This window comes from Pristiophorus japonicus, chromosome 13 (genome assembly GCF_044704955.1).
Source record: "Pristiophorus japonicus isolate sPriJap1 chromosome 13, sPriJap1.hap1, whole genome shotgun sequence".
Lineage (NCBI taxonomy): Eukaryota > Metazoa > Chordata > Chondrichthyes > Pristiophoridae > Pristiophorus > Pristiophorus japonicus.
Window position 1 is genome coordinate 72,760,538 of NC_091989.1, and position 24,663 is coordinate 72,785,200.

The window sequence follows — 24,663 nt, forward strand, 5'->3', positions numbered from 1 at the left end:
TGTGGGTTGGGGAGTTTATATAGAGGGAGAAAATAAGAGAGGATAGGAGGGCAGTGAACTCAGGAGAGAGACAGAGCATGATGAGTTGAGATGGAGGTTGAAAGCGCCGAGGATGTGAAGTGGCTCAGTGGAGAGGCTGAGGGAAGAAAGCCGAGAGGATACCTCGGTGGTACTTGGGTGGGCGGTATAGAATGACGAGGCGAGAGGGGTGGTACAAGGTGAGATGGTCAAAGGAGAACGTGCCACAGGAATAGGGGGATAGACCAAGGTGTGATTAGGGTCAAAACTCCACAGGTAGTTTGGGTGGGGCAAGTAGTGGAAGGTATAGCAGGCGGGGAGGCTTCATTAAGGGTGAAGAGGCCAACAGCCCTCAGCCAGGTTTCTGTCAAGGCCATGGTGTCGATGCAAATATCCTCAATAAACTCATGGATGGCAAGGGCCTTGGGGTCAGTGCTGGGAGGGGTGAGTTGAATGGGAATGAGGTAGGAAAGATTAGTCCCCAGTGGCCGGGCAGGTCGGCAAGAGAGTAAGATGGGGCCGTTGGGGTTGCTGCTCGTAAGGAGGTAGTGTTGAGTACCTCAATGGGCCCTGTGGAGAGGTACAGAGCGAAGCTGTAGAATTATCACAAAGGGAGTCAAGCCTGGGACAGCGGCAGGAGAGTAATATGTTTGGAATTTGGGAGGGCAGAGTAACCGAGAGGGGAGAAATGAAAGGAGGAATGATGACAGGAGAGAGGGATCTAAGAGGGGTAAAGTGAAAATAACACAAAAGCCGGGGGGAAAAGTGGAAATAGAAATTATGGATTCGGGTCCATGAAAGCAATCCATCAAGGTGTATAAAATCTGTATAAAGAATTATGTGAAGTTGAGGGGTTAAAATTGGTCTCAAGCGGTTGCGTAAATTGGTATTGTATGGAATGCCAGTTAAACTCCCCGGCCAACATCCATTGCACTGACTGCAATGCAACATGTGGCTTGTGCGATCTTGCTCCTGTAACATCACGCCCAAGTGAAATTTTACCCCCATGGTGTGTAAATCCTCCTCTACCTTTTCATTTTCTCTTTTCTTGGGTAGCTTGCTGTATTTCGCCATTGCTGCATCATGTTCTACAGAAAATAGACAGCAGCAATTTATTTGAGGCAATGAATTATTTTAAAAAAGTACAAAACATTATTAGGATGCAATATTCAGGTTTCCCCATTTAATAACAGATTTATTCTGAATTCTAACACAAGAAACGAGTTAAAGATTAGAGTAACAGAAAAAGCTGGAGAAACACAGATCAGTCAGCATTTGTGGAGAGAATGCTTCGGAGTCAACATTTCAGGCTTGCACCCTTCATAACCCAAATCTGCAGTGTCGATGATCTGTTCTCCCCACACACCTGACTGACCTGCTTATATTTTAGCAGTTGTGGTATTTTGATTATTATTTGTGACTGTTACAATATCCTGGCTTTGCCAGGTTATAGAATACCCACTGTTGCCATTCTTATTCTGCAAAGATTTTGTGAGGTTAGAGTAAAACCCCACTGAACAAACTGGTACCAATGACAGGAAGTGAGCGTGGTGCTTGCAGCGATCCCATTGGATGATGGATTCGAGCAGGATGGCTCAGCTTTGTCTGTGGAGGAACCATTAAATTTAATTTCTGCTACCCTCACCCTGGAACCACTGCACATAAATACTTACTCCTACAGTAATTTTACCCTTGCAATGCCATTCAGAGATTGTAACAAAACCTCTTGGAGCTAATAATTAACAGAGAATCCAATTGACTTTAGTTTCAGTACACAGGTCGATGCCAAAAAAACATTACCCAGAAGAGAAATTCCGTCTGATGCCTCACCTCACGAACTATCCAAATGGTCACATTTTGTATCATTACTCAGCAGGTTAACAAACAACTTGCATTCAAAAAGCACCTTTATCATCAAAAACCATCTGGAAGGTCGGATCTGCATTTAAATCGTGCCTTTTACAACCTCAAGAACTTCCAGGGCCAATGAAGTACTTTTGCAAAATGTATCCCATTGCTGTTAAGAACTAGCTCTGTGCAAATTGGCTTCTTACATCACAAAAGTGACTTCATTTCAAAAGTAATTAATTTGTTGTGAAACACTTTGGGAGGTTAGAAACATAGAAATTTACAGCGCAGAAGGAGGCCATTTCAGCCCATCGTGTCCGCACCGGCCGACAAAGAGCCGCACGGCCCGAAAGGTTGCGTATAAACCTATGAACAATGACGGAAAGGCAAAAAGCATCCAGCCCAACAAGTCCGCCTCAAACAACTGCGACACCCCTTATACTGAAACATTCTACACTCCACCCCAACCGGAGACATGTGATCTCCTGGGAGAGGCAAAAGCCAGATAAAAACCCAGGCCAATTTAGGGAGAAAAAATCTGGGAAAATTCCTCTCCGACCCATCCAGGCGATCCGAAACTAATCCAGGAGATCACCCTGGCCATATTCGATATCTGCGCCGTCCAACCAAAGGTCATCCAGTCTAATCCCAATTACCAGCTCTAGGTCCACTTTAAGTGCCCATCCAACCATCTCTTAAAAGTGGTGAGGGTTTCTGCATCCACCACTCTTCCAGGCAGCGAGTTCCAGATCGCCACGTAAAGAAGGCCCCCCCCCCCATCAAATCCCCTCTAAACCTTCCACCAACCACCTTAAAACTATGCCCCCTCGTTATAGACCCCTCCACCAATGGAAATAGACCCTTACTATCCACTATGTCCAGGCCCCTCAATATTTTATACACCTCAATGAGGCCTCCTCTCAATCTCCTCTGTTCCAATGAGAACAAACCCAGTCTATCCAATCTGTCCTCATAACTAAGGTTCTCCATTCCAGGCAGCATTCTAGTAAATCTCTTCTGCACCCTCTCTAGTGCAATCACGTCCTTCTTATAATACGGCGACCAGAACTGCACGCAGTACTCCAGCTGTGGCCTAATCAAAGTATTATACAATTTAAGCATAACCTCCCTGCTCTTATATTCTATGCCTCGGCCAATAAAGGCAAGCATTCCGTATGCCTTCTTAACCACCTTTTCCATCTGGCCTGCTACTTTCAGGGATCTGTGGACAAGCACTCCAAAGTCCCTTTGTTCATCTACACTATTAAGTGGCCTACCGCTTAATGTGTATACCCTTTCCTTATTAGCCCCTGCAAAGTGCATCACCTCACACTTCTCTGAATTAAATTCCATTTGCCACTGCTCTGCCCACCTGACCAGTAGATTGCTATCCTCCTGCAGCCCATGACTTTCCTCTTCATTATCAACCCCACAGCCAATTTTAGTGTTGTCTGCAAACTTCTTAATCATACTTCCTATATTCAAATCTAAATCGTTGATATATAGCACAAAAAGCAAGGGTCCCAAGACTGAGCATGTCACAAAAACATCCATCAATCATTACCCTTTACTTCCTACCTCCAAGCCACTTTTGGATCCAACTTGACACTTTGTCCTGTATCTCATGAGCTTTAACCTTCATGTCCAGTCTACCTTATCAAAAGCCTTGCTAAAGTCCATATATACTCCATTGTACGCAATACCCTGCATGAACATGAACGGTGATAAATAAAAGCAAGTTGGTTTGTTTTTCTATTGTACTTTTTGTAGTTCTGCTGTTAGCATTGAAAGCTGGATTCATCTTCAATCAGAGAAATCATTTTATATAAAACCAGTGGTGCATGAGGTCAAATTACGCTCTGAGGCACACTCAAATATTGGTAGCTTTTCTCTGCGTTAGTTATTGAACAGCGTAGCTGCAACCTAAAATTTCCGAGTACCCCCAAAATGTTCTTCACACCTATAGTGGTAATATTCAGTGGTAATATTCAGTGGCAATACTGCCACATTTGGCCTTGTCCCTGTGAATGGAGCATGCAGTTTGTGTAACAGAAGGAACCATTCAACATTATATCTCAATTTTTAAAAATTTGTTCACGGGATGTGGGTGTCGCAGACAAGGCCAGCATTTATTGCCCAACCCTAATTGCCCTTCAGAAGGTGGTGGTGAGCTGCCTTCTTGAACCGCTGCAGTCCGTGTGGTGAAGGTGCTCCCACAGTGTTGTTAGGGAGGGATTTCCAGGATTTTGACCCAGCAATGACGAAAGAACGGCCAATATATGTTCAAGTCAGGATGGTGTGTGACTTGGCGGGGAACGTGGAGGTGATATTTCCATGCACCTGCTGCCCTTGTCCTTCTAGTTGGTAGCGGTCGCGGGTTTGGGAGGTGCTGCCAAAGAAGCCTTGGCGAGTTGCTATAGTGCATCTTGTAGATGGTACACACTGCAGCCACGGTACGTGAATGTTTTAAGGTGGTGGATGAGGTGCTGATCAAGTGGACTCCTTTGTCCTGGATGGTGTCAAGCTTCTTGAGTGTTGTTGGAGCTGCACTCACGCAGGCACGTGGAGAGTATTTCATCACACTCCTAACTTGTGTCCTGTAGATGGTGGAAAGGTTTTGGGAAATCAGGAGGTGAGGCACTCGCTGCAGAATACCCAGCCTCTGACCCGCTCTTGTTGACACAGTATTTATGTGGCTGGTCCAGTTAAGTTTCTGGTCAATGGTGACCGCCAGGATGTTGACGGTGGGGGATTCGGCGATGGCAATGCCATTGAATGTCAAGGGGAGGTGGTTAGACTCTCGCTTGTTGGATATAGTCGTTGCCCGACACTTTTGTGGCACGAATGTTACTTGCCACTTATCAGTCCAAGCCTGAATGTCGTCCAGGTCTTGCTGCATGTGGGCATGGACTGCTTCATTATGTGAGGAGTTGCGAATGGAACTTAACACTGTGCAGTCATCAGCGAATATCCCCACTTCTGACCTTATGATGGAGGGAAGGTCATTGATGAAGCAACTGAAGATGTTTGGGCCTAGGACACTGCCTTGAGGAACTCCTGCAGCGATGTCCTGGGGCTGTGATGATTGACCTCCAACAACCACAACCATCTTCCTTTGTGCTAGGTGTGACTCCAGCCAGTGGAGAGTTTTCCCCCGATTCCCATTGACTTAAGTTTTACTAGGGCTCCTTGGTGCCACACTCGGACAAATGCTGCCTTGATGTCGAGGGCAGTCACTCTCACCTCACCTCTGGAATTCAGCTCTTTTGTCCATGTTTGGACCAAGGATGTAATGAGGTCTGGAGCCGAGTGGTCCTGGCAGAACTCAAACTGGGCATCGGTGAGCAGGTTATTGGTGAGTAAGTGTCGCTTGATAGCACTGTCGACGACACCTTCCATCACTGATGGAGCGGTAATTGACCGGATTGGATTTGTCCTTTTTGTGGACAGGATATACCTGGCCAGTTTTCCACATTGTCGGGTGGATGCCAGTGTTGTAGCTGTACTGGAACAGCTTGACCAGAGGCACGGCTTGTTCTGGAGCACGTCTTCAGCACGGCAGCGGGATGTTGTCGGGGCCCATAGCCTTTGCTGTATCCAGTGCGCTCAGCTATTTCTTGATATCACGTGGAAGAATCGAATTGGCTGAAGACTGGCTTCTGTGATAGTGGGGACCTCAGGAGGAGGCCAATATGGATCATCCACTCGGCAATTCTGGCTGAAGATGGTTGCTTTAGTTACACATTTATTTTCCAAAAGACATCCTGGATTTCAAGGTGGTGAGGAAAGTGCATCATCATCATCATCATAGGCAGTCCCTCAGAATCGAGGAAGACTTGCTTCCACTCCTGAAGTGAGTTCTTTGGTGGCTGAACAGTCCAATACGAGAGCCACAGACTTTGTCACAGGTGGGACAGATAGTCGTTGAGGGACGGGGTGGGTGGGACTGGTTTGCCGCACGCTCTTTCCGCTGCCTTCGCTTGATTTCTGCATGCTCTCAGCGTTGAGACTCGAGGTGCTCAGCGCCCTCCCGGATTCTCCACTTTCTCCACTTAGGGCGGTCTTTGTTCAGGGACTCCCAGGTGTCAGTGGTGATGTCACACTTTATCAGGGAGGCTTTGAAGGTGTCCTTGTAACGTTTCCGCTGCCCACCTTTGGCTCGTTTGCCGTGAAGGAGTTCCGCATAGAGTACTTGCTTTGGGAGTCTCGTGTCTGCATGTGAACTATGTGGCCTGCCCAGCGAAGCTGATCAAGTGTGGTCAGTGCGTCAATGCTGGGGATGTTAGCCTGGACGAGGACGCTGATGTTGGTGCGCCTGTCCTCCCAGGAGATTTGTAGGATCTTGAGAAGACATCGTTGGTGATATATCTCCAGCGACTTGATGTGTCTTCTGTACATGGTCCATGCCTCTGAGCCATACACGGGGGTGGGTATTGCTACAGCCCTGTAGACCATGAGCTTGGTGGTAGATGTGAGGGCTTGGTCTTTGAACACTCTTTTCCTCAAGCGGCCGAAGGCTGCACTGGCGCACTGGAGGCAATGCTGAATCTCCACATCAATGTCTGCTTTTGTTGATAAGAGGCTCCCACGGTATGGGAAGTGGTCCACGTTGTCGAGGGCCGAGTCGAGGATCTTGATGACTGGGGGGCAGTGTTGTGTGGCGAGGACAGGCTGGTGGAGTACCTTTGTCTTATGATGTTTAGCATAAGGTCTATGCTTTTGTATGCCTCAGTAAATACATCGACTATATCCTGGAGTTCAGTCTCTGAATGTGCGCAGAACGCAGGCGTCGTCCGCGTACTGTAGCTCAACGACAGAAGTTGGGGTGATCTTGGACCTGGCCTGGAGACAGCTTCCCACTGGTTCTGTAGTTTAGTTCCACTCCAGCGGGGAGCTTGTTGACTGTGAGGTGGAGCATGGCAGCGAGCAAGATTGAGAAGAGGGTTGGAGCGATGATGCAGCCCTGTTTAATCCTGGTCCAGACGTGGATTGGGTCTGTAATGGATCCGTTGGTAAGGATCACGGCCTGCATGTCGTCGTGGAACAGATGAAGGATGTTGACAAACTTTTGGGAGCATCCGAAACGGAGGAGGACGCTCCATAGACCCTCGCGGTTGACAGTGTCATTTCAAGGAGGTGAGGAAAGTGCACTACAAGGATGGTTAGTAGAATTCCTGCTTACAACATTCTGTCGACAAACTGGTAGTGAACGCTGCAAACCTTCATGTGCAGAACCCTTGATACTTGGCACAGGCAAAATACGCTCTTGCCAGTTCTGTACACTTCGATGTGTGAACATTTTCTGTTTTTTCAAATCCAGATAAAGTCGATTAAGGTATCTCCGACCAGACAGGAAGTGCCTTCCAGGAAAATTACTTTAGAACTACTTGACGTGAGGAACAGCTTAGATACAAAACACCTCCCCTGTCTTTGCTTCATCTTTAAAGGTGCTGAGACACGTTGATCAGCCCTCGAGGGCAGTGCAGGTTTGGATAGCCGCTCCCTGACAGGGTGGTAGCGGTGATTTCTCACAACTATTTCTTTAAGGAAATCAACACAAACCATCAAAAGAATATGGACAATTTTCCCTACACTAGTGTCACAGATTATTACAACACACACACACACACACACACACACACAACCATTTAACCCATCGCACGTGTGCTGGTGTTCGCTTTTGACCTGTCTACTTTAATCCCATTTCACGACTCTTTCCCTGTAAAGTTCAAGATTTTCTTGTTTTTCAAGAGGGATGAATCATGCTCCCCTTTGTCCTCAAGGTTGAAATGAGAATGTTAATGTAATCTTTTATCAGTTCACCAGGAGCAGAGTGATCAAAGCACGTGGCTGAACGTGCACACAGAGCACGGGCTTGACTTCAGCCTTACGCTGCAGGTCAAGCTGCAACCCAAGTATAGCTCTCCGAACGGAGGATGGAACACCCCAGAATCACACCACTATTGGCCCCCATTTCTACACCTGGGCCACAGACACAGTGCTGGTTTCATCACAAGTAGAGAAATTTAGATAGCTCACATCACAAAAAGGTCACGTATGAAAAATGGTGCATTAATTTGAGGTAATGTATGCTGGGAAGGAGGGATAAATACACTGTTAATGAAGGATCGAAAAGGGAAATACTTCCTACAAAGCAGTTTATAAAATGGAATGGTTTTTCTTTCCTACTCGTGACATTTCCCCAGCTGTGGAGACCCAGTATCCTGGGCTACCTTGGCACTCAGACACTGTGGTTCATGGGAGAAGCTCGGAGTTGGTGGTCTCGAGGATATAGTTAATAGTGGCTGCGTAGTGTTGTACCCTCAGCTGGTGCACATGGTTTCTACTTTACCATCTCCCATAAACCACATTGTTAAAGAAATAGCACTCAGAAAAACGTGACGGTGATGAGAATCTCATTAAAAAAATCATCACCTGGAAACCTTGGCACGCAAGTGGTACTCTGTATGATTGCTGTTTTTCAGCCAGCTTTCCTGTGTAAATGGATTAGGCACATCTTTATAGAGGTATCTTTAAAAAAGGAGCAAGTCCAACTGCGGCAACTACAGAGGGATCTCCCCGTTATCAGCCACTGGGAAAGTCGTCGCTAGAATCATAGAAAACATACAAACTTAGGTGCAGGAGTAGGCCATTCGGCCCTTCGAGCCTGCACCACCATTCAATAAGATCATGGCTGATCATTCACCTGCATCCCTTTCCTGTTTTCTCTCCATACCCCTTGATCTCTTTAGCCACAGAAAACAATCCTCCTCAACCGTCTTCTCCCTGTGGCTGAGGAGCTCCTCCCGGAGTCACAGTGCAGATTTCGTCCTCTTCGGGGTACAACGGACATGGTTTTTACAGCGCGACAACTGCAAGAAAAATGCAGGAAACAGCAGCAACCCTTGTACATATCCTTCTTTGACCTTACAAAGGCCCTTGACACTGTCAACCGTGAGGGACGATGGAGCATCCTCCTCCGTTTCGATTGCCTCCAAAAGTTCGTCACCATCCTCCGCCTGCTGCACGACGACGTGCAGGCCGTAATCCTGACCAACGGATCCACCACAGACCCAATCCATGTCCGGACAGGGGTCAAGCAGGGCTGCATCATCACGCCAACTCTCTTCTCAATCTTCCTCGCTGCAATGCTCCACCTCACACTCAACAAGCTCCCCACTGGAGTGGAACTAAACTACAGAACCAGTGGGAAGCTGTTCTACCTTCGTCGTCTCCATGCAGATCCAAGACCGTCCCAACGTCTGTCGTCAAGCTACAGTACGTGGACGACACATGCGTCAGCGCACATTCAGAGACTGAACTCCAAATCATAGTCAACATCTTCACTGAGGCGTACGAAAACATGGGCCTTACACTAAACATCTGTAAGATAAAGGTCCTGCACCAGCCTGTCCCCACCACACAGCACTGCCCCCCAGTCATCAAGATCCACGGCGCAGCCCTGGACAACGTGGACTACTTTCCATACCTTGGGAGCCTATAATCGGCAAGGACTACAGGGCTGTAGTGATATCCGCCCTCCTGTATGGCTCAGAGACGTCATCATCATCATCATCATCATAGGTGGTCCCTCGTATCGAGGATGACTTGCTTCCACGCCAAAAAGGGATGAGTTCAGAGGTGTTTCAATTAATATTCCAGGTCCCGAACTACATCCTGAAGGGTGGAAGATGCCTGTGCGTGGATTTGTTTAACATGTTGGTGGCCGTTGCACACCAGCCACCATACAGGCTTGACAGAGCTAGGTCTTGGTCCAGTGGCAAGGATTAACCAAGACGACAGGAGACCAGCTCTGCTGCACGGACCTAGTGCGCACACATATCGCAGTGTGGGTTGGCCCGTGCTGCCCCTGGGCCCTCGCCTCTTCTGGGCCCTCGCCTCTTCTGGGCCTCGATCACATCGCTCCACGATCACTCACCACTCCTTCGCCCTAACCTCATCGCTCCTGCTGTATCTGAATTTTACAGCACAGAAAGCAGCAGTTTGGCCCACTACAAAAGATCTGTCCACCAAGTCCTGTTCCTCTGATCTTCCCCCCATGCCCCTTTTAAATATTTATCCACTTCTCTTTTAAAAGCTATTACCGATCCTGCTTCCACTAGTTTCTGGCATTCCATTTCTTCACAACCCCTTGCATTAAAATAATCTCCTATCCCCTCTCTTTCGTCTTTCGATGTTAAATTTATTGCTTCGTTACCAATTTCTCAAAAATGTATGAATGATCTGCACTCTGGTATAAGGGCATAATATCAGAATTCGCAGATGGCACACAAAGAGCTTGGGTAACTGAAGAGGAGTCGAAAGCACTTTAGGAGGACATGGACAGGTTAGTAGATTGAGCAGAGAGGTGTCCGATGACGTGGAGAAATGTGTACTGATGAAGAGTGAGGGGACATCTACACTAAATGGCAAAACATTAAAAGAAGACATGGATCATATACAGCAGACACTACAAATCGCTGGAGAAATATCACCAACGATGTCTCCGCAAGATCCTGCAAATCCCCTGGAAGGACAGACGCACCAATGTTACCGTCCTTCACCAGGCCAACATCCCCAGCATTGAAGCACTGACCACATTTGATCAGCTCCGCTGGGCAGGCCACATAGTTCGCATGCCTGACACAAGACTCCCAAAGCAAGCGCTCTACTCTGAACTCCTTCACGGTAGGCGGGACCAAGGTGGGCAGAGGAAACATTTCAGGGACACCCTCAAAGTCGCCTTGATAAAGTGCAACATTCCCACCGACACCTGGGAATCCCTGGCCAAAGAGCGCTCTAGGTGAAGGAAGTGCATCCGAGAGGGCGCTGAGCACCTCGAGTCTCGTCGCCGAGAGCATGCAGAAATCAAGCGCAGGCAGCAAACCAGTCCCACCCACCTTTTCCTTCAACCACTGTCTGTCCCACCTGTGACAGAGACTGTAATTCCCGTATTGGACTGCACAGTCACCTGAGCACTCATTTTTGGAGTGGAAGCAGGTCTTCCTCGATTTTGAGCGACTGCCTATGATGATGATGATGATAGAGGTATTACCAATGCAATAGATTTTTTTTTAAAGCACAGTCTGTTTAACTTGTGCTGCAGACATTGTGCAATTTTTTTAAATCCGGAGACTCATACCAGCAGAGATGTCAAGTAATAAGCTGTTTCAACATATCCCATTCCTGCCTTGGCGGCGGCGACACAGTGCGGCCAACACAGTGGCGAGTCAGATGCTGACACAACATGCACCTCATTGCAGCATTGCTGCTGAAATTCAACGGCAGTTTTTATTAAAACCACGAGATTCAGCGACATATTTATTAAACTCATTGCTTAGTAAGGCCCTAGAATTTCAGGTATTGCTACATTTAAAAGAAAATCACAGGTTGCCACCTTTTGAATCACACACTTGGACAATATGGGATCCTTGGAACATTCCTGTCCAAAAAGCCATTGCTCCAGGAACACTCTTCGAATAAGTGCAGAGGAGGCAAGTACTGGGCAGAGGGGCAATAATTTACTGTCCGATCCCACTTTTCTCATTCTAATAGCTGAAGAGGAATGTCTGTGATGCTGGAGATTGTTATTCGTGGGCTTGCTGTTGATCAATAAAAAGTGGTTGACATTGTTTAGTCGAGGTTAAAGTGGCACATTGAATGAAAAGTTGAAGAGCACTGCTTAAATTATACAGAGTTGAAAAACTCCATCGCCCATCGTTACCACATAGAATACTTAGGGCTAAAATGGAGTCACGACTCGGCACTGTGGAAATGGCATGCACCCGAAGCAGGAATCCACAAACCGATGACTCCTCGGGTCTATCTGAATAATTGGGGTGAGCTGTCCGCCTGGTCACATCTCCACAGGCAGTTCGCTCAACGGGATGCATCAGTGTCAGGCTGTCTGACTCGCTGGCAGCAGCCCTCAGGTAAATCTTTGGGTGGGGGATCGCTATACCTGTGGAATCGAGGGAGCACTTCTGTTCCTGCTGGCTCCACAGGAAGGCGTTTTTTAAAAAGTTACAAAAACTTACCGTTAGTTGGCAGCCGCTGGGGCCACTGAAGAATCCAGTGCAGGTCAGACCCCACACCTGCTCTGCTCATCGGTGAGCAACTTGTCAAAGCAGGAGTTCGACCCCTAATTTACATTTTCAAGGGGCCTAATGCTTGGACGCTTAAGAAATAGGCCCCACGAATTTAGCTATGGGGTCAACACCTGCGCAGATTGGGTGCAGACTGTCCCACTAAATACGGCTGAAAAACAGGCACTACGGGTAGCAATTTCTAAACCTTACTAATTTTACTTTTATATACATATATATCGGCAATAATTAAAATATGTTTAACAAATTGTGATCCAAAAGAAGTGTCTGATTTGTGTCAGAATTCTATTCTATTGGAAGACCAAAGACTTACAATGGTTTAAATCTACTTTATAATAATAACCTGCTAAATGTTTTCTGACCCAGAGCACTCAGATTATACTGAAGCATCCCATACAAATCTGACGGACTGCATAACTTTTATAGACAGGCACTCATTTTCCACATGGAGACCTTAAAGTGGCGAGTTAATGTCACTGGCAATAGGCTGAGATCACACAATGCCTTTCAGACACACATCCTTATGACACGTCTGCCTCATATTGAACACAAGATTTGATATACCGCCGAAGTTTCCTGAATTTACCTGTTAAAAAAGCAGCTGTAAATAAAGCAGTATTACTGCCGTGGCTCCTCATTGATCGACATCCTGTTTCTCTAGCAATAGGGAGTGGGTGAGGCATTAAACTCTTTCAAATCTACAAACCCCACTCCTCTCAAACTCACCTTTCCTCTCACTCGGACCACTTGTGTAACCACCCCCCTACCCCTACACTATTGGTGGCCGTGCCCTCAGCTACCAAAGCCCCATGCTCCTGAAGCCCCTCTCTAAACCTCTCGGCATCTCCATCACCTCTTTAGGACCCTTCTTAGCAAGTCATCCTCGATACGAGGGACCGCCTATGATGATGATAATAAAATCCACTCTTTGACAAAGACGAATTTAAGGAGCTAGGAGCTAAATTAAAATGTAGGACCTCAAAAGTAGTAATCTCAGGATTGCTACCAGTGCCACGTGCTAGTCAGAGTAGGAATCACAGGATAGCTCAGATGAATACGTGGCTTGAGCAGTGGTGCAGCAGGGAGGGATTCAAATCCCTGGAGCATTGGAACCGATTCTGGGGGAGGTGGGACCAGTACAAACCGGACGGTCTGCACCTGGGCAGGACCGGAACCAATGTCCGAGGGGGAGTGTTTGCTAGTGCTGTTGGGGAGGAGTTAAACTAATATGGCAGGGGGATGGGAACCAATGCAGGGAGACAGAGTGAAACAAAAAGGAGACAAAAGCAAAAGACAGAAAGGAGATGAGTAAAAGTGGAGGGCAGAGAAACCCAAGGCAAAAAACAAAAAGGGCCACTGAATATAAAGGGGCTGCAGGAGGGGTCAAAATTAAAAATCATCGTTTAAAAACTAGTATTAAAACACTCTACCTGAACGCACGCAGCATTCGAAATAAAGTAAATGAGTTGACGGCACAAATCATTACAAATGGGTATGATTTGGTGGCCATTACAGAAACGTGGTTGCAGGGTGGCCAAGACTGGGAATTAAACATACAGGGGTATCTGACAATTCGGAAAGATAGACAAGAAGGGAAAGGAGGTGGGGTAGCTCTGTTAATAAAGGATGATATCAGGGCAGTTGTGAGAGATGATATTGGCTCTAATAAACAAAATGTTGAATCATTGTGGGTGGAGATTAGAGATAGTAAGGGGAAAAAGTCACTGGTGGGTGTAGTTTATAGGCCCCCAAATAATAACTTCACGGTGGGGAGGGCAATAATCAAGGGAATAATGGAGGCATGTGAAAAAGGAACGGCAGTAATAATGGGGGGATTTTAACCTACATATCGATTGGTCAAATCAAATCGCACGGGGTAGCCTGGAGGAGGAATTCATAGAATGCATACGGGATTGTTTCTTAGAACAGTATGTTACAGAACCTACAAGGGAGCAAGCTATCTTAGATCTGGTCCTGTGTAATGAGACAGGAATAATAAACGATCTCCTAGTAAAAGATCCTCTTGGAATGAGTGATCACAGTATGGTTGAATTTGTAATACAGATTGAGGATGAGGAAGTAGTGTCTCAAACGAGCGTACTATGCTTAAACAAAGGGGACTACAGTGGGATGAGGGCAGAGTTGGCGAAAGTAGACTGGAAACACAGACTAAACGGTGGCACAATTGAGGAACAGTGGAGGACTTTTAAGGAGCTCTTTCATAGTGCTCAACAAAAATATATTCCAGTGAAAAAGAAGGGCGGTAAGAGAACGGATAACCAGCCGTGGATAACCAAGGAAATAAAGGAGAATATCAAATTAAAAACCACTGCGTATAAGGTGGCCAAGATTAGTGGAAAAATAGAAGATTGGGAAAATTTTAAACGACAGCAAAGAATGACTAAGAAAGCAATAAAGAAAGGAAAGATAGATTACGAAGGTAAACTTGCGCAAAACATAAAAACGGATAGTAAAAGCTTTTACAGATATATAAAACGGAAAAGAGTGACTAAAGTAAATGTTGGTCCCTTAGAAGATGAGAAGGGGGATTTAATAATGGGAAATGTGCAAATGGCTGAGACCTTAAACAATTATTTTGCTTCGTGGAAGACACAAAAACCATGCCAAAAATTGCTGGTCACAGGAATGAGGGAAGGGAGGACCTTGAGACAATCACTATCACTAGGGGGATAGTGCTGGACAGGCTAATGGGACTCAAGGTAGACAAGTCCCCTGGTCCTGATGAAATGCATCCCAGGGTGTTAAAAGAGATGGCAGAAGTTATAGCAGATGCATTTGTTATAATCTACCAAAATTCTCTGGACTCTGGGGAGGTACCAGCGGATTGGAAAGCAGCTAATGTAACGCCTCTGTTTAAAACAGGGGGCAGACAAAAGGCAGGTAACTATAGGCCGGTTAGTTTAACATCTGTAGTGGGGAAAATGCTTGAAACTATCATTAAGGAAGAAAGAGCGGGACATCTAGATAGGAATAGTGCAATCAAGCAGACGCAGCATGGATTCATGACGGGGAAATCATGTTTAACTAATTTACTGGAATTCTTTGAGGATATAACGAGCATGGTGGATAGAGGTGTACCGATGGATGTGGTGTATTGAGATTTTCAAAAGGCATTCGATAAGGTGCCACACAAAAGGTTACTGCAGAAGATAGAGGTACGTGGAGTCAGAGGAAATGTATTAGCATGGATAGAGAATTGGATGGCGAACAGAAAGCAGAGAGTCGGGATAAATAGGTCCTTTTCGGGGTGGAAATCGGTGGTTAGTGATGTGCCACAGGGATCGGTGCTGGGACCACAACTGTTTACAATATACATAGATGACCTGGAAGAGGGGACAGAGTGTAGTGTAACAAAATTTGCAGATGACACAAAGATTAGTGAGAAAGCGGGTTGTGTAGAGGACACAGAAAGGCTGCAAAGAGATTTAGATAGGTTAAGCGAATGGGCTAAGGTTTGGCAGATGGAATACAATGTCGGAAAGTGTGAGGTCATCCACCTTGGGAAAAAAAACAGTAAAAGGGAATATTATTTGAATGGGGAGAAATTACAACATGCTACGGTGCAGAGGGACCTGGGGGTCCTTGTGCATGAAACTCTTTTTGGATCCTTGTGCATGAATCCCAAAAAGTTAGTTTGCAGGTGAAGCAGGTAATCAGGAAGGTGAATGGAATGTTGGCCTTCATTGCGAGAGGGATTGTATAGGGTATTGGTGAGGCCGCACCTGGAGTACTGCGTGCAGTTTTGGTCACCTTACTTAAGGAAGGATATACTAGCTTTGGAGGGGGTACAGAGACGATTCACGAGATGAGGGGGTTACCTTATGATGATAGATTGAGTAGACTGGGTCTTTACTCGTTGGGAGTTCAGAAGGATGAGGGGTGATCTTATAGAAACATTTAAAATAATGAAAGGGATAGACAAGATAGAGGCAGAGAGGTTGTTTCCACTGGTCGGGGAGACTAGAACTAGGGGGCACAGCCTCAAAATACTGGGGAGCCAATTTAAAACTGAGTTGAGAAGGAATTTCTTCTCCCAGAGGGTTGTGAATCTGTGGAATTCTCTAAGGAAGCAGTTGAGGCTAGCTCATTGAATGTATTCAAGTCACAGATAGATAGATTTTTAACCAATAAGGGAATTAAGGGTTACGGGGAGCGGGTGGGTAAGTGGAGCTGAGTCCATGGCCAGATCAGCCATGATCTTGTTGAATGGCGGAGCAGGCTCGAGGGGCTAGATGGCCTACTCCTGTTCCAAATTCTTATGTTCTTATGTTCTTATGTTCTGGTCATCAATCCTCCTCCTTTGTTCCTCCCTACCGCCCCTCATACCTGTCAAGTGCCTTGAAACATTTTTCTGCATTAGGGGAGCTAGATAATGCAGCTTGTTGAATAAGTGGACAGGCTATTTACATAGCGACAACATGCCATCTCTAGGAATGCTTAAACTTGGGCGGCAGCTGAGGGAAAGCTGGAATGTTCTGTAAGCTAGAAAATTAAACATATATAACTTTCAGCACCTGAGGAGCTAATTCATTTTATTTTTTGTAACTGTTGCACCTTAAAATTATTCTTTTAATAATGGCAAAAGTATGCATAAATATTATCAGAAGATAAACAGCATCATCTGCAAAATGTCCTTTTTAAATCCACGGAGCCCTTAACTGGAATCACATGTTTTGAAAATGCTACCTCTCTTCTATTACACATCTTGGTGACAAAAGGGAAAGTCTTGATCTTATACAATTTCTTTTCGAAACTGCATTAACTAATAATCAGGGAAGAAACTTGTTTTTCGACCTGCGTACATACTCAAAGTGGGAGTGACTCAGGTAGAATTTCTGGGACAGTATTAAACATCAGAGAAAGGACAGATAATGCACAAAGCTCAGTTATATAACTGGACCAGTGCAATATTCCTATTTTCTATATGTTATAACCTCATATGTCCAAACAAAAAATGGTTGATCAACAATTAAAATCATAAATTCATGTTGTGAACTCAGCTATTGTAGGAATTGGCCTGAAACAGGATTCAATTCCATATTATTTGAGACAGATTAGATACAAGAGCCAGAGTTGCATGGACAACATTATAGAATATGTCATCAACCAATAGTAAACATGCCATGTGCCTTTGGGTGCTGTGAATGGCAAAAAACACCATCCTTTCCAGTCAGATGGTAGTTTGACGTCATCTTAGACTGACAGAATGAAAATCTCCCCTTTCCGGTGGCTGTGAATCATATAATCAGAGAAATTTACAGCATGGAAGGAGGCCATTTTGACCCATCGTGTCCGCGCCAGCCAATCAAGAGCTATCCAGCCTAATCCCACTTTCCAGCTCTTAGTCCGTAACCCTGCAGGTTAAGGCACTTTAAGTGCACATCCAAGTATTTTTTTACATTTGGTGAGGCTTTCTGCTTCTACCACCCTTTCAGGCAGCGAGTTCCAGACCCTCACCATCCTCTGGTTAAAGAAATTTCCCCTCGTATCTCCTCCATACCTCCCCCCAATTACTTTAAATCTATGCCCCCTGGTTGTTGACCCCTCTGCCAAGGGAAACAGGTCCTGCCTGTCCAGGTCCCTCATAATTTTATACACCTCAATCTGGTCTCCCCTCAGCCTCTTCTGTTCCAAAGAAAACAGACCCAGCATCTCCAATCTTTCCTCATAGCCAAACTTCTCCAGTCCAGGCAACATTCTTGTAAATCTCCTCTACACCCCCTCCAGTGCAATCACATCTTTCCTGTAATGTGGTGACCAGAACTGCACGCAGTACTCCAGCTGCTGCCTAAACAGTGTTTTATACAGTTCAAGCATAACATCCTTGTTCTTGTATTCCATGCTTCGACTAATAAAGGCAAGTATTCTATATGCCTTCTTAACTTAAAGAAAGGTAACTTCGATGGTATGAGACGTGAATTGGCTAGGATAGACTGGCCAATGATACTTAAATGGTTGACGGTAGAGAGGCAATGGTAGACATTTAAAGATCACATGGATGAACTACAACAATTGTACATCCCTGTCTGGCGTAAAAATAAAACAGGGAAAGTAGCTCAACCGTGGCTATCAAGGGAAATTAGGGATAGTGTTAAATCCAAGGAAGAGGCATATAAATTGGCCAGAAAAAGCAGCAAACCTGAGGACTGGGAGAAATTTAGAATTCAGCAGAGGAGAACGAAGGGTTTAATTAGGAGAGGGAAAATAAGAGTATGAGAGGAAGCTTGCAGGGAACATAAAAACTGACTGCAAAAGCTTCTATAGATATGTGAAGAGAAAAAGATTAGTAGGTTCCTTGCAGTCAGAATCAGGGGAATTCATAATGGGGAACAAGAAAATGGCAGACAAATTGAACAAATACTTTGGTTCTGTCTTCACTAAGAAAGACATGAATAATCTCCCAAAAATACTAGGGGACCGAAGGTCAAGCGAGAAGGAGGTACTGAGGGAACTGAGGGCAATACTTAATAGTCAGGAAATGATGTTAGGGAAATTGATGGGATTGGAGGCCAATAAATCCCCAGGGCCTGATAGTCTGCATCCCAGAGTACTTAAGGAAGTGGCCCTAGAAATAGTAGATGCATTGGTGGTCATTTTCCAACATTCCATGGACTCTGGATCAGTTCCTATGGACTGGAGGGTAGCTAATGTAACACCACTTTTTAAAAAAGGAGGGAGAGAAAAAACAGGGAATTATACACCGGTTAGCCTGACATCAGTAGTGGGGAAAATGCTGGAATCAATTATTAAAGATGTAATAGCAGCGCATTTGGAAAGCAGTGTCAGCATTGATTTATGAAAGGGAAATCATGCTTGACAAATCTTCTAGAATTTTTTGAGGATGTAACTAGTAGAGTGGACAAGGGAGTGGATGTGGTGTATTTGGACTTTCAAAAGGCTTTTGACAAGATCCCACACAAGAGATTAGTGTGCAAAATTAAGGCACATGGTATTGGGGTAATGTATTGACGTGGATAGAGAACTGGTTGGCAGACAGGAAGCAAAGTGTAGGAATAAACAGGTCCTTTTCATAACGGCAGGCAGTGACTAGTGGGGTACTGCAAGGTTCAGTGCTGGGATCCCAGCTTTTTACAATATATATTAACGATTTAGACAAAGGAATTGAATGTAATATCTCCAAGTTTGCAGATGACACTAAGCTGGGTGGCAGTGTGAGCTTGAGGAGGATGCTAAGAGGCTGCAGGGTGACTTGGACAGGTTAGGTGAGTGGGCAAATGCATGGCAGATGCAATATAATGTGGTGGCAAAAACAGGAAGGCAGAATATTATCTGAATGGTGACAGATTAGGAAAAGGGGAGGTGCAACGAGACCTGGGAGTCATGGTACATCAGTCATTGAAAGTAGACATGCAGGTACAGCAGGCAGTAAAGAAAGTAAATGGCATGTTGGCCTTCATAGCGAGAGGATGAGTATAGGAGCAGAGAGGTCTTACTGCAGTTGTACAGGGCCTTGGTGAGACCACACCTTGAGTATTGTGTGCAGTTTTGGTCTCCTAATTTGAGGAAGGACATTCTTGCTATTGAGGGAGTGCAGCAAAGGTTCACCAGACTGATTCCCGGGATGGCAGGACTGACATATGAAGAAAGACTGGGTCGACTAGGCTTATATTCACTGGAATTTAGAAGAATGAGAGGGGATCTCAGAAGCTTATAAAATTCTGACGGGACTGGACAGGTCAGATGCAGGAAGAATGTTCCCGATGTTGGGGAAGTCCAGAACCAGGGGTCACAGTCTAAGGATAAGGGGTAAGCCATCTAGGACCGAGATGAGGAGAAACTTTTTCACTCAGAGAATTGTGAACCTGTGGAATTCTCTACCACGGAAAGTTGCTGAGTCCAGTTTGTTGGATATATTCAAAAGGGAGTTAGACGTGGCCCTTACAGCTAAAGGGATCAGGGGGTATGGAGAGAAGGCCGGAGTGGGGTACTGATGTTGCATGATCAGCCATGATCCTATTGAATGGGGTGCAGGCTCAAAGGGCTGAATGGCCTGCTCCTGCACCTATTTTCTAAGTTTCTATGTTTTAACCACCTTATCTACCTGGCCTGCTACCTTCAGGGATCTGTGGACCCTGCACTCCAAGGTCCCTTTGTTCCTCTACACTTTTTCGTGTCGTACCATTTAATGTGTATTCCCTTGCCTTGCTAGCCCTGCCTACATGCATTACCTCACACTTATCCAGAATGACTTCCATTTGCCACTGATCTACCCACTTAACCAGTACATTGATATCTTGCTGCAGTCCACGGCTTCCTTCTTCATTAAGGGTTCTAAGTATTTTGTATTTGTGACAATGCGGTAGTCATTAGTCACCAAACTGGGCAAGGCCAATGATGCAGCTTGTGCACATGGGCGATGGTGAGACCCATTTAAAAAAAACCATGACTGAATATGTACCAATTAAAAATTAACAGAACTAGAAATGAAAAAAAGATACATACCATTACTAGCAAGAAGAAACAAATCTTTTAAAGTGCTTACTTCTGCGAATGATAAAAACAGTAATATTCAGTGTAAGATATTTCAAACAAAATAAAAAAATACAGTCAGAAACAGATACCCCAGCAAAGTAAAATAACCAGCAACATCAAGTCCTTGACTGACACAAATGCTGAGAAGCATTAGCCAGCTGGATCAATAAAATGCTTCCCTTACATAACTTTGTACAAATTAATGACAATTCATTGCAACAGGTGCAAAACAAGGGGGAAGGAAAATGCAAACTAAAGCAAGGAACTCAGTCATTCCTTTTATGGTTAAAGGTTTAAGGTTCTTTTTCCTGATTATGCAAATGTTGTCTCAGAAAAATAAAATCCATTTTAACTGCATTCCACTTGTAGTGAATTGCTGATTACACACCAATCGGCGATTGCTTTGAAGGAATCGAACAATATGAAGGAGCTGAGTTTACATCAGGAGAGTATCATTAACCCAGGGAGCTTTAATGATCAGCTTATTTCAGTTCTGTATGTCAGTACAGCTCTCATGCTGTATTGTGCAGTGACCCCTCCTAGCCGTAAAGACTCAATTTACACACACAAAACAGTTGAAGTTAAATAATTTAAAATATACCAATGGGGCATGTAGCTTGGTTTATCAAAGGTTAGAAATATAAGCTGCTGTAATATTAGTAGGAAGCACCAACAATGATTTGTTCTTGTGCAGCATTGAACAGAGGGGGTATAGCTTCCAAAAATGAGTTAAGAACATTAGAAAGATATCTGTCAAATCGACATTTATTTAATTAGAGTCCTTTAGTACAGGTCAGATCTGGTATGGGTGAATTTGCAAGTATCCCACCACTAGAGGGAGCAGGGTTTTGCAGGAGCAACGCTGTGGATCACTGTGCACACCAGACACAGTCTACCTTCTGACATTAATATTACACCACCTGCGCATGGGGCAAGTTGTGACACAAGATAATAATCGAAACGAAAGGTCAAGTTTGTTAAAATGGAGCGCTTTCCATAACAAGGAGGCGCTCTGGGATTAAATGATACCCGGAGAATGATCGATCTCGCAAGAGCCATCATCAAAAATTAACTAGATCGAGCATTTGTACGGATTAAGTTCCCAACTACATAAGCTTCAGTTCAGTCGGGTTTTTGCACAGTTAAACAAGTGCATGGAGAATTTTTATATCACATAGATAAAAGATTTTTTTTTATTTAATAATCTCAGGTGCTGAGGTGCCATTTATTTCCCAATCTTATTCTGGAACTATCCTTGGCTTATGACAATTTAAAATGCCGACTGCAAATAAATTTGAATAAATTGTATGCAAGACCACATCTCAAACTGAATCTATCCACTATAAGACAGGACAGAGAGGGGGTAAAAAAAAAAGGGGAGCGTCGCGGGATTGATTAAAGAACCTATTACAGCGGTGAGGAGGGATTATATGTTAGAGGGATCATCAAATGAGGCCATATGGGTTGAATTGAAAAATAAAAAAGGGGCGATCACACTGTTGGGCGTGTATTATCGACCCCCAAACAGTGGGCGGGAGATAGAGGAGCAAATATGTCGGCAAATTGCTGTGTAGTCCAAAAACCATAGGGCAGTAATAGAAGGGGATTTTAACTATCCAAATATTGATTGGGGCAAATTTAGTGTGAAGGGTATAGAGGGTGCAGAATTCTTAAAAAGCATTCAAGGGAACTTTTTTAGTCAGTGTGTAACAAGCCCAACACGAGAGGGGGCGGTTCTGTATTTAGTTTTGGGGAATGAAGCTGGGCAGGTTGAAGGGGTATCAGTGGGAGAGCACTTGGGTGCCAGTGACCATAATTCAGTCAGATTCAAATTGGTTATGGATAAGGACAAGGATAGGCCTGGAATAACGTTCCGAATTGGGGAAAAGCTAACTTTGCTAAGTTAAGGAGTGATTTGGCTACATGGACTGGAAACAGCTACTTGTGGGTAAGTCAGTGTCGGACAGGGAGGGCATTTAAGGAGGAGATCCGGAAGGCTCAGGCCAAACATGTGCCCTTAAAGAAAAAGGCTGGGAAAAATAATTCGAGAGCCCCTGGATGTCTAGGGACTTACAGGGGAGAATTAAGAAAAAAAGGGAAGCTTATGTTATATACCGACGGCTAAATACTGTAGAATCTTTAGAGGAATATAGAAAGTTAAGAGGTAAAATTAAAAAGGATATTAGGAATGCTGAGAGAGCACGAGAAATACGTGGCTAGTAAAATTGAGGAAAATCCAAAGATGTTCTATAAATATATTAAGAGCAAGAGGGTAACTAAAGAACGGGTAGGACCTATTAGAGACCATGAGGGTAGTCTTTGTGTGGAGGCAGAAGATGTTGGATGGTTCTTAACAAATACTTTGCCTCTGTTTTCACAAAGGAAAGGGGTAATGCAGATACTGCTATCGAGGAGTGTGATATTCTGGATGAAATAAACAAAGAGAGAGGAGAGGTATTAAAGGGTTGAGCAGCTTTGAAAGTAGATAAATCCCCAGGCCTGCATGAAATGCATCCCAGGCTGTTGAGCGAAGTAAAAGAGGAAATTGCAGAGGCCTTGATCATCATTTTCCAGTCCTCTTTAGATTTAGGAATGGTGCCGGAGGATTGAAGGACTGCTAATGTAGTACCCTTGTTTAAGAAGGGAGAAAGGGATAGGCGAGTAATTATGGGCCTGTCAGCCCAACGTCAGTGGTAGGAAAATTATTGGAAAAAATCCTGAAAGACAAGGTAAATCTACATTTGGAAAGGCAAGGATTAAGTAGGGACAGTCAGCACGAATTTGTTAAGGGAAGATCGTGTTTGACTAACCTGATTGAATTTTTTGTGGAGGTAACTAAGTGCGGGTAGTGTATATGGACTTGACTTTATTGGCCGAGGCATAGAATACAAGAGCAGGGAGGTTATGCTTAAATTGTATAATACTCTGGTTAAGCCACAGCTGGATTACTGCGTGCAGTTCTGGTCGCTGTATTATAGGAAGGACGTGATTGCCAGAGGAGATTTACTAGGATGCTGCCTGGAATGGAGAATCTTAGCTATGAGGACAGTTTGGATAGGCTGAGTTTGTTCTCATTGGAACAGAGGAGGTTGAGAGAAGACCTCATTGAAGTGTACAGAATTTTGAGGGGCCTGGATATAATGGATGGCAAGGAACTATTTCCATTGGTGGAGGGGTCTATTACGAGGGGGCATAGTTTTAAGGTGTTGGTGGAAGGTTTAGAGGGGATTTGAGGGGGTTTCTTTACGCAGAGGGTTGTGGGGATCTGGAACTCACTGCCTGGAAGGGTGGTGGATGCAGAAACCCTCACCACATTTAAAAGGTGCTTGGACGGGAACTTAAAAGTGCCGTAACCTCCAGGGTTATGGACCTAAAGCTGGTAATTGGGTTTACACTGGATAACCTCTTGTTGGCTAGCACCGATACGATGGTAAGTACTGCAGGGAATCGAATACAGCCACAGGATGATCTCCTGGACAAGTTTCGATCGCCTGGATGGGTGGGAGAGGAATTTTTCCAGATTTTTTCTCCCTAAATTGGCCTGGGTTTTTATCTGGTTTTTGCCTCTCCCAGGAGATCACATGGCTCTGGTTGGGGTGGAATGCAGAATGCTTCAGTATAAGGGGTGTCACAGTTGTGTGAGACAGACTGGTTGGGCTGGGTGCTTTCTGCCTTTCCGCCATTATTCATAGGTTTATATGTAACCTTCAGGGCTGCTGACCCAAGGCCGTGCGGCTGTGTCGGCCGGCGCGGACACGATGGGCTGAAATGGCCTCCTTCTGCGCTGTAAATTTCTATGTTTCTATGTATGGAGATAAACAAATACAGTTCGAATCTTAACTGCATTGGTAAAATTCCCCTTTTGCTACGTTTCACTCCATGTGTCTTACATTGCACAACACCCAGAGTGATGCACATGGGCGTGACATTCAAAGCATTAACATGGTGCTTTGTGCATAACAAACGTTAGTGTAGTAAAACAGGATACAATGCAGTCCAGGCCCAATAATGCAGTCTTTTATTTGCACACAAACAAAATTCAAATCGTGTACTAATTCAAATTAACCAATGTGATAAGAACAAAACCATTTTTGAATTACCCAGTAATTTGAATTAACCAACTTCAAATTAAGGGCAGTCTGTATTTTTTTTGTTAAGTGTCAGTGAATCAATTAGT

At 44.8% G+C, this 24,663-nt stretch overlaps 1 protein-coding gene across 4 annotated transcripts in view; it reads right to left on the reverse strand.

Annotated features, from left to right (window-relative positions):
• The window catches only part of appl2 (adaptor protein, phosphotyrosine interaction, PH domain and leucine zipper containing 2), a 268,088-nt gene that overhangs the window by 188,353 nt on the left and 55,072 nt on the right, over positions 1-24,663 (reverse strand). For all 4 annotated transcript variants that reach the window (XM_070897644.1, XM_070897645.1, XM_070897646.1 and 1 more), the window contains 2 exons: positions 20,457-20,498; positions 1,048-1,106 (listed from right to left, as the gene is read on the reverse strand). In XM_070897644.1, the coding sequence (XP_070753745.1) occupies positions 1,048-1,106; positions 20,457-20,498 (101 nt within the window). The remainder of the gene's footprint in view (positions 1-1,047; positions 1,107-20,456; positions 20,499-24,663) is intronic.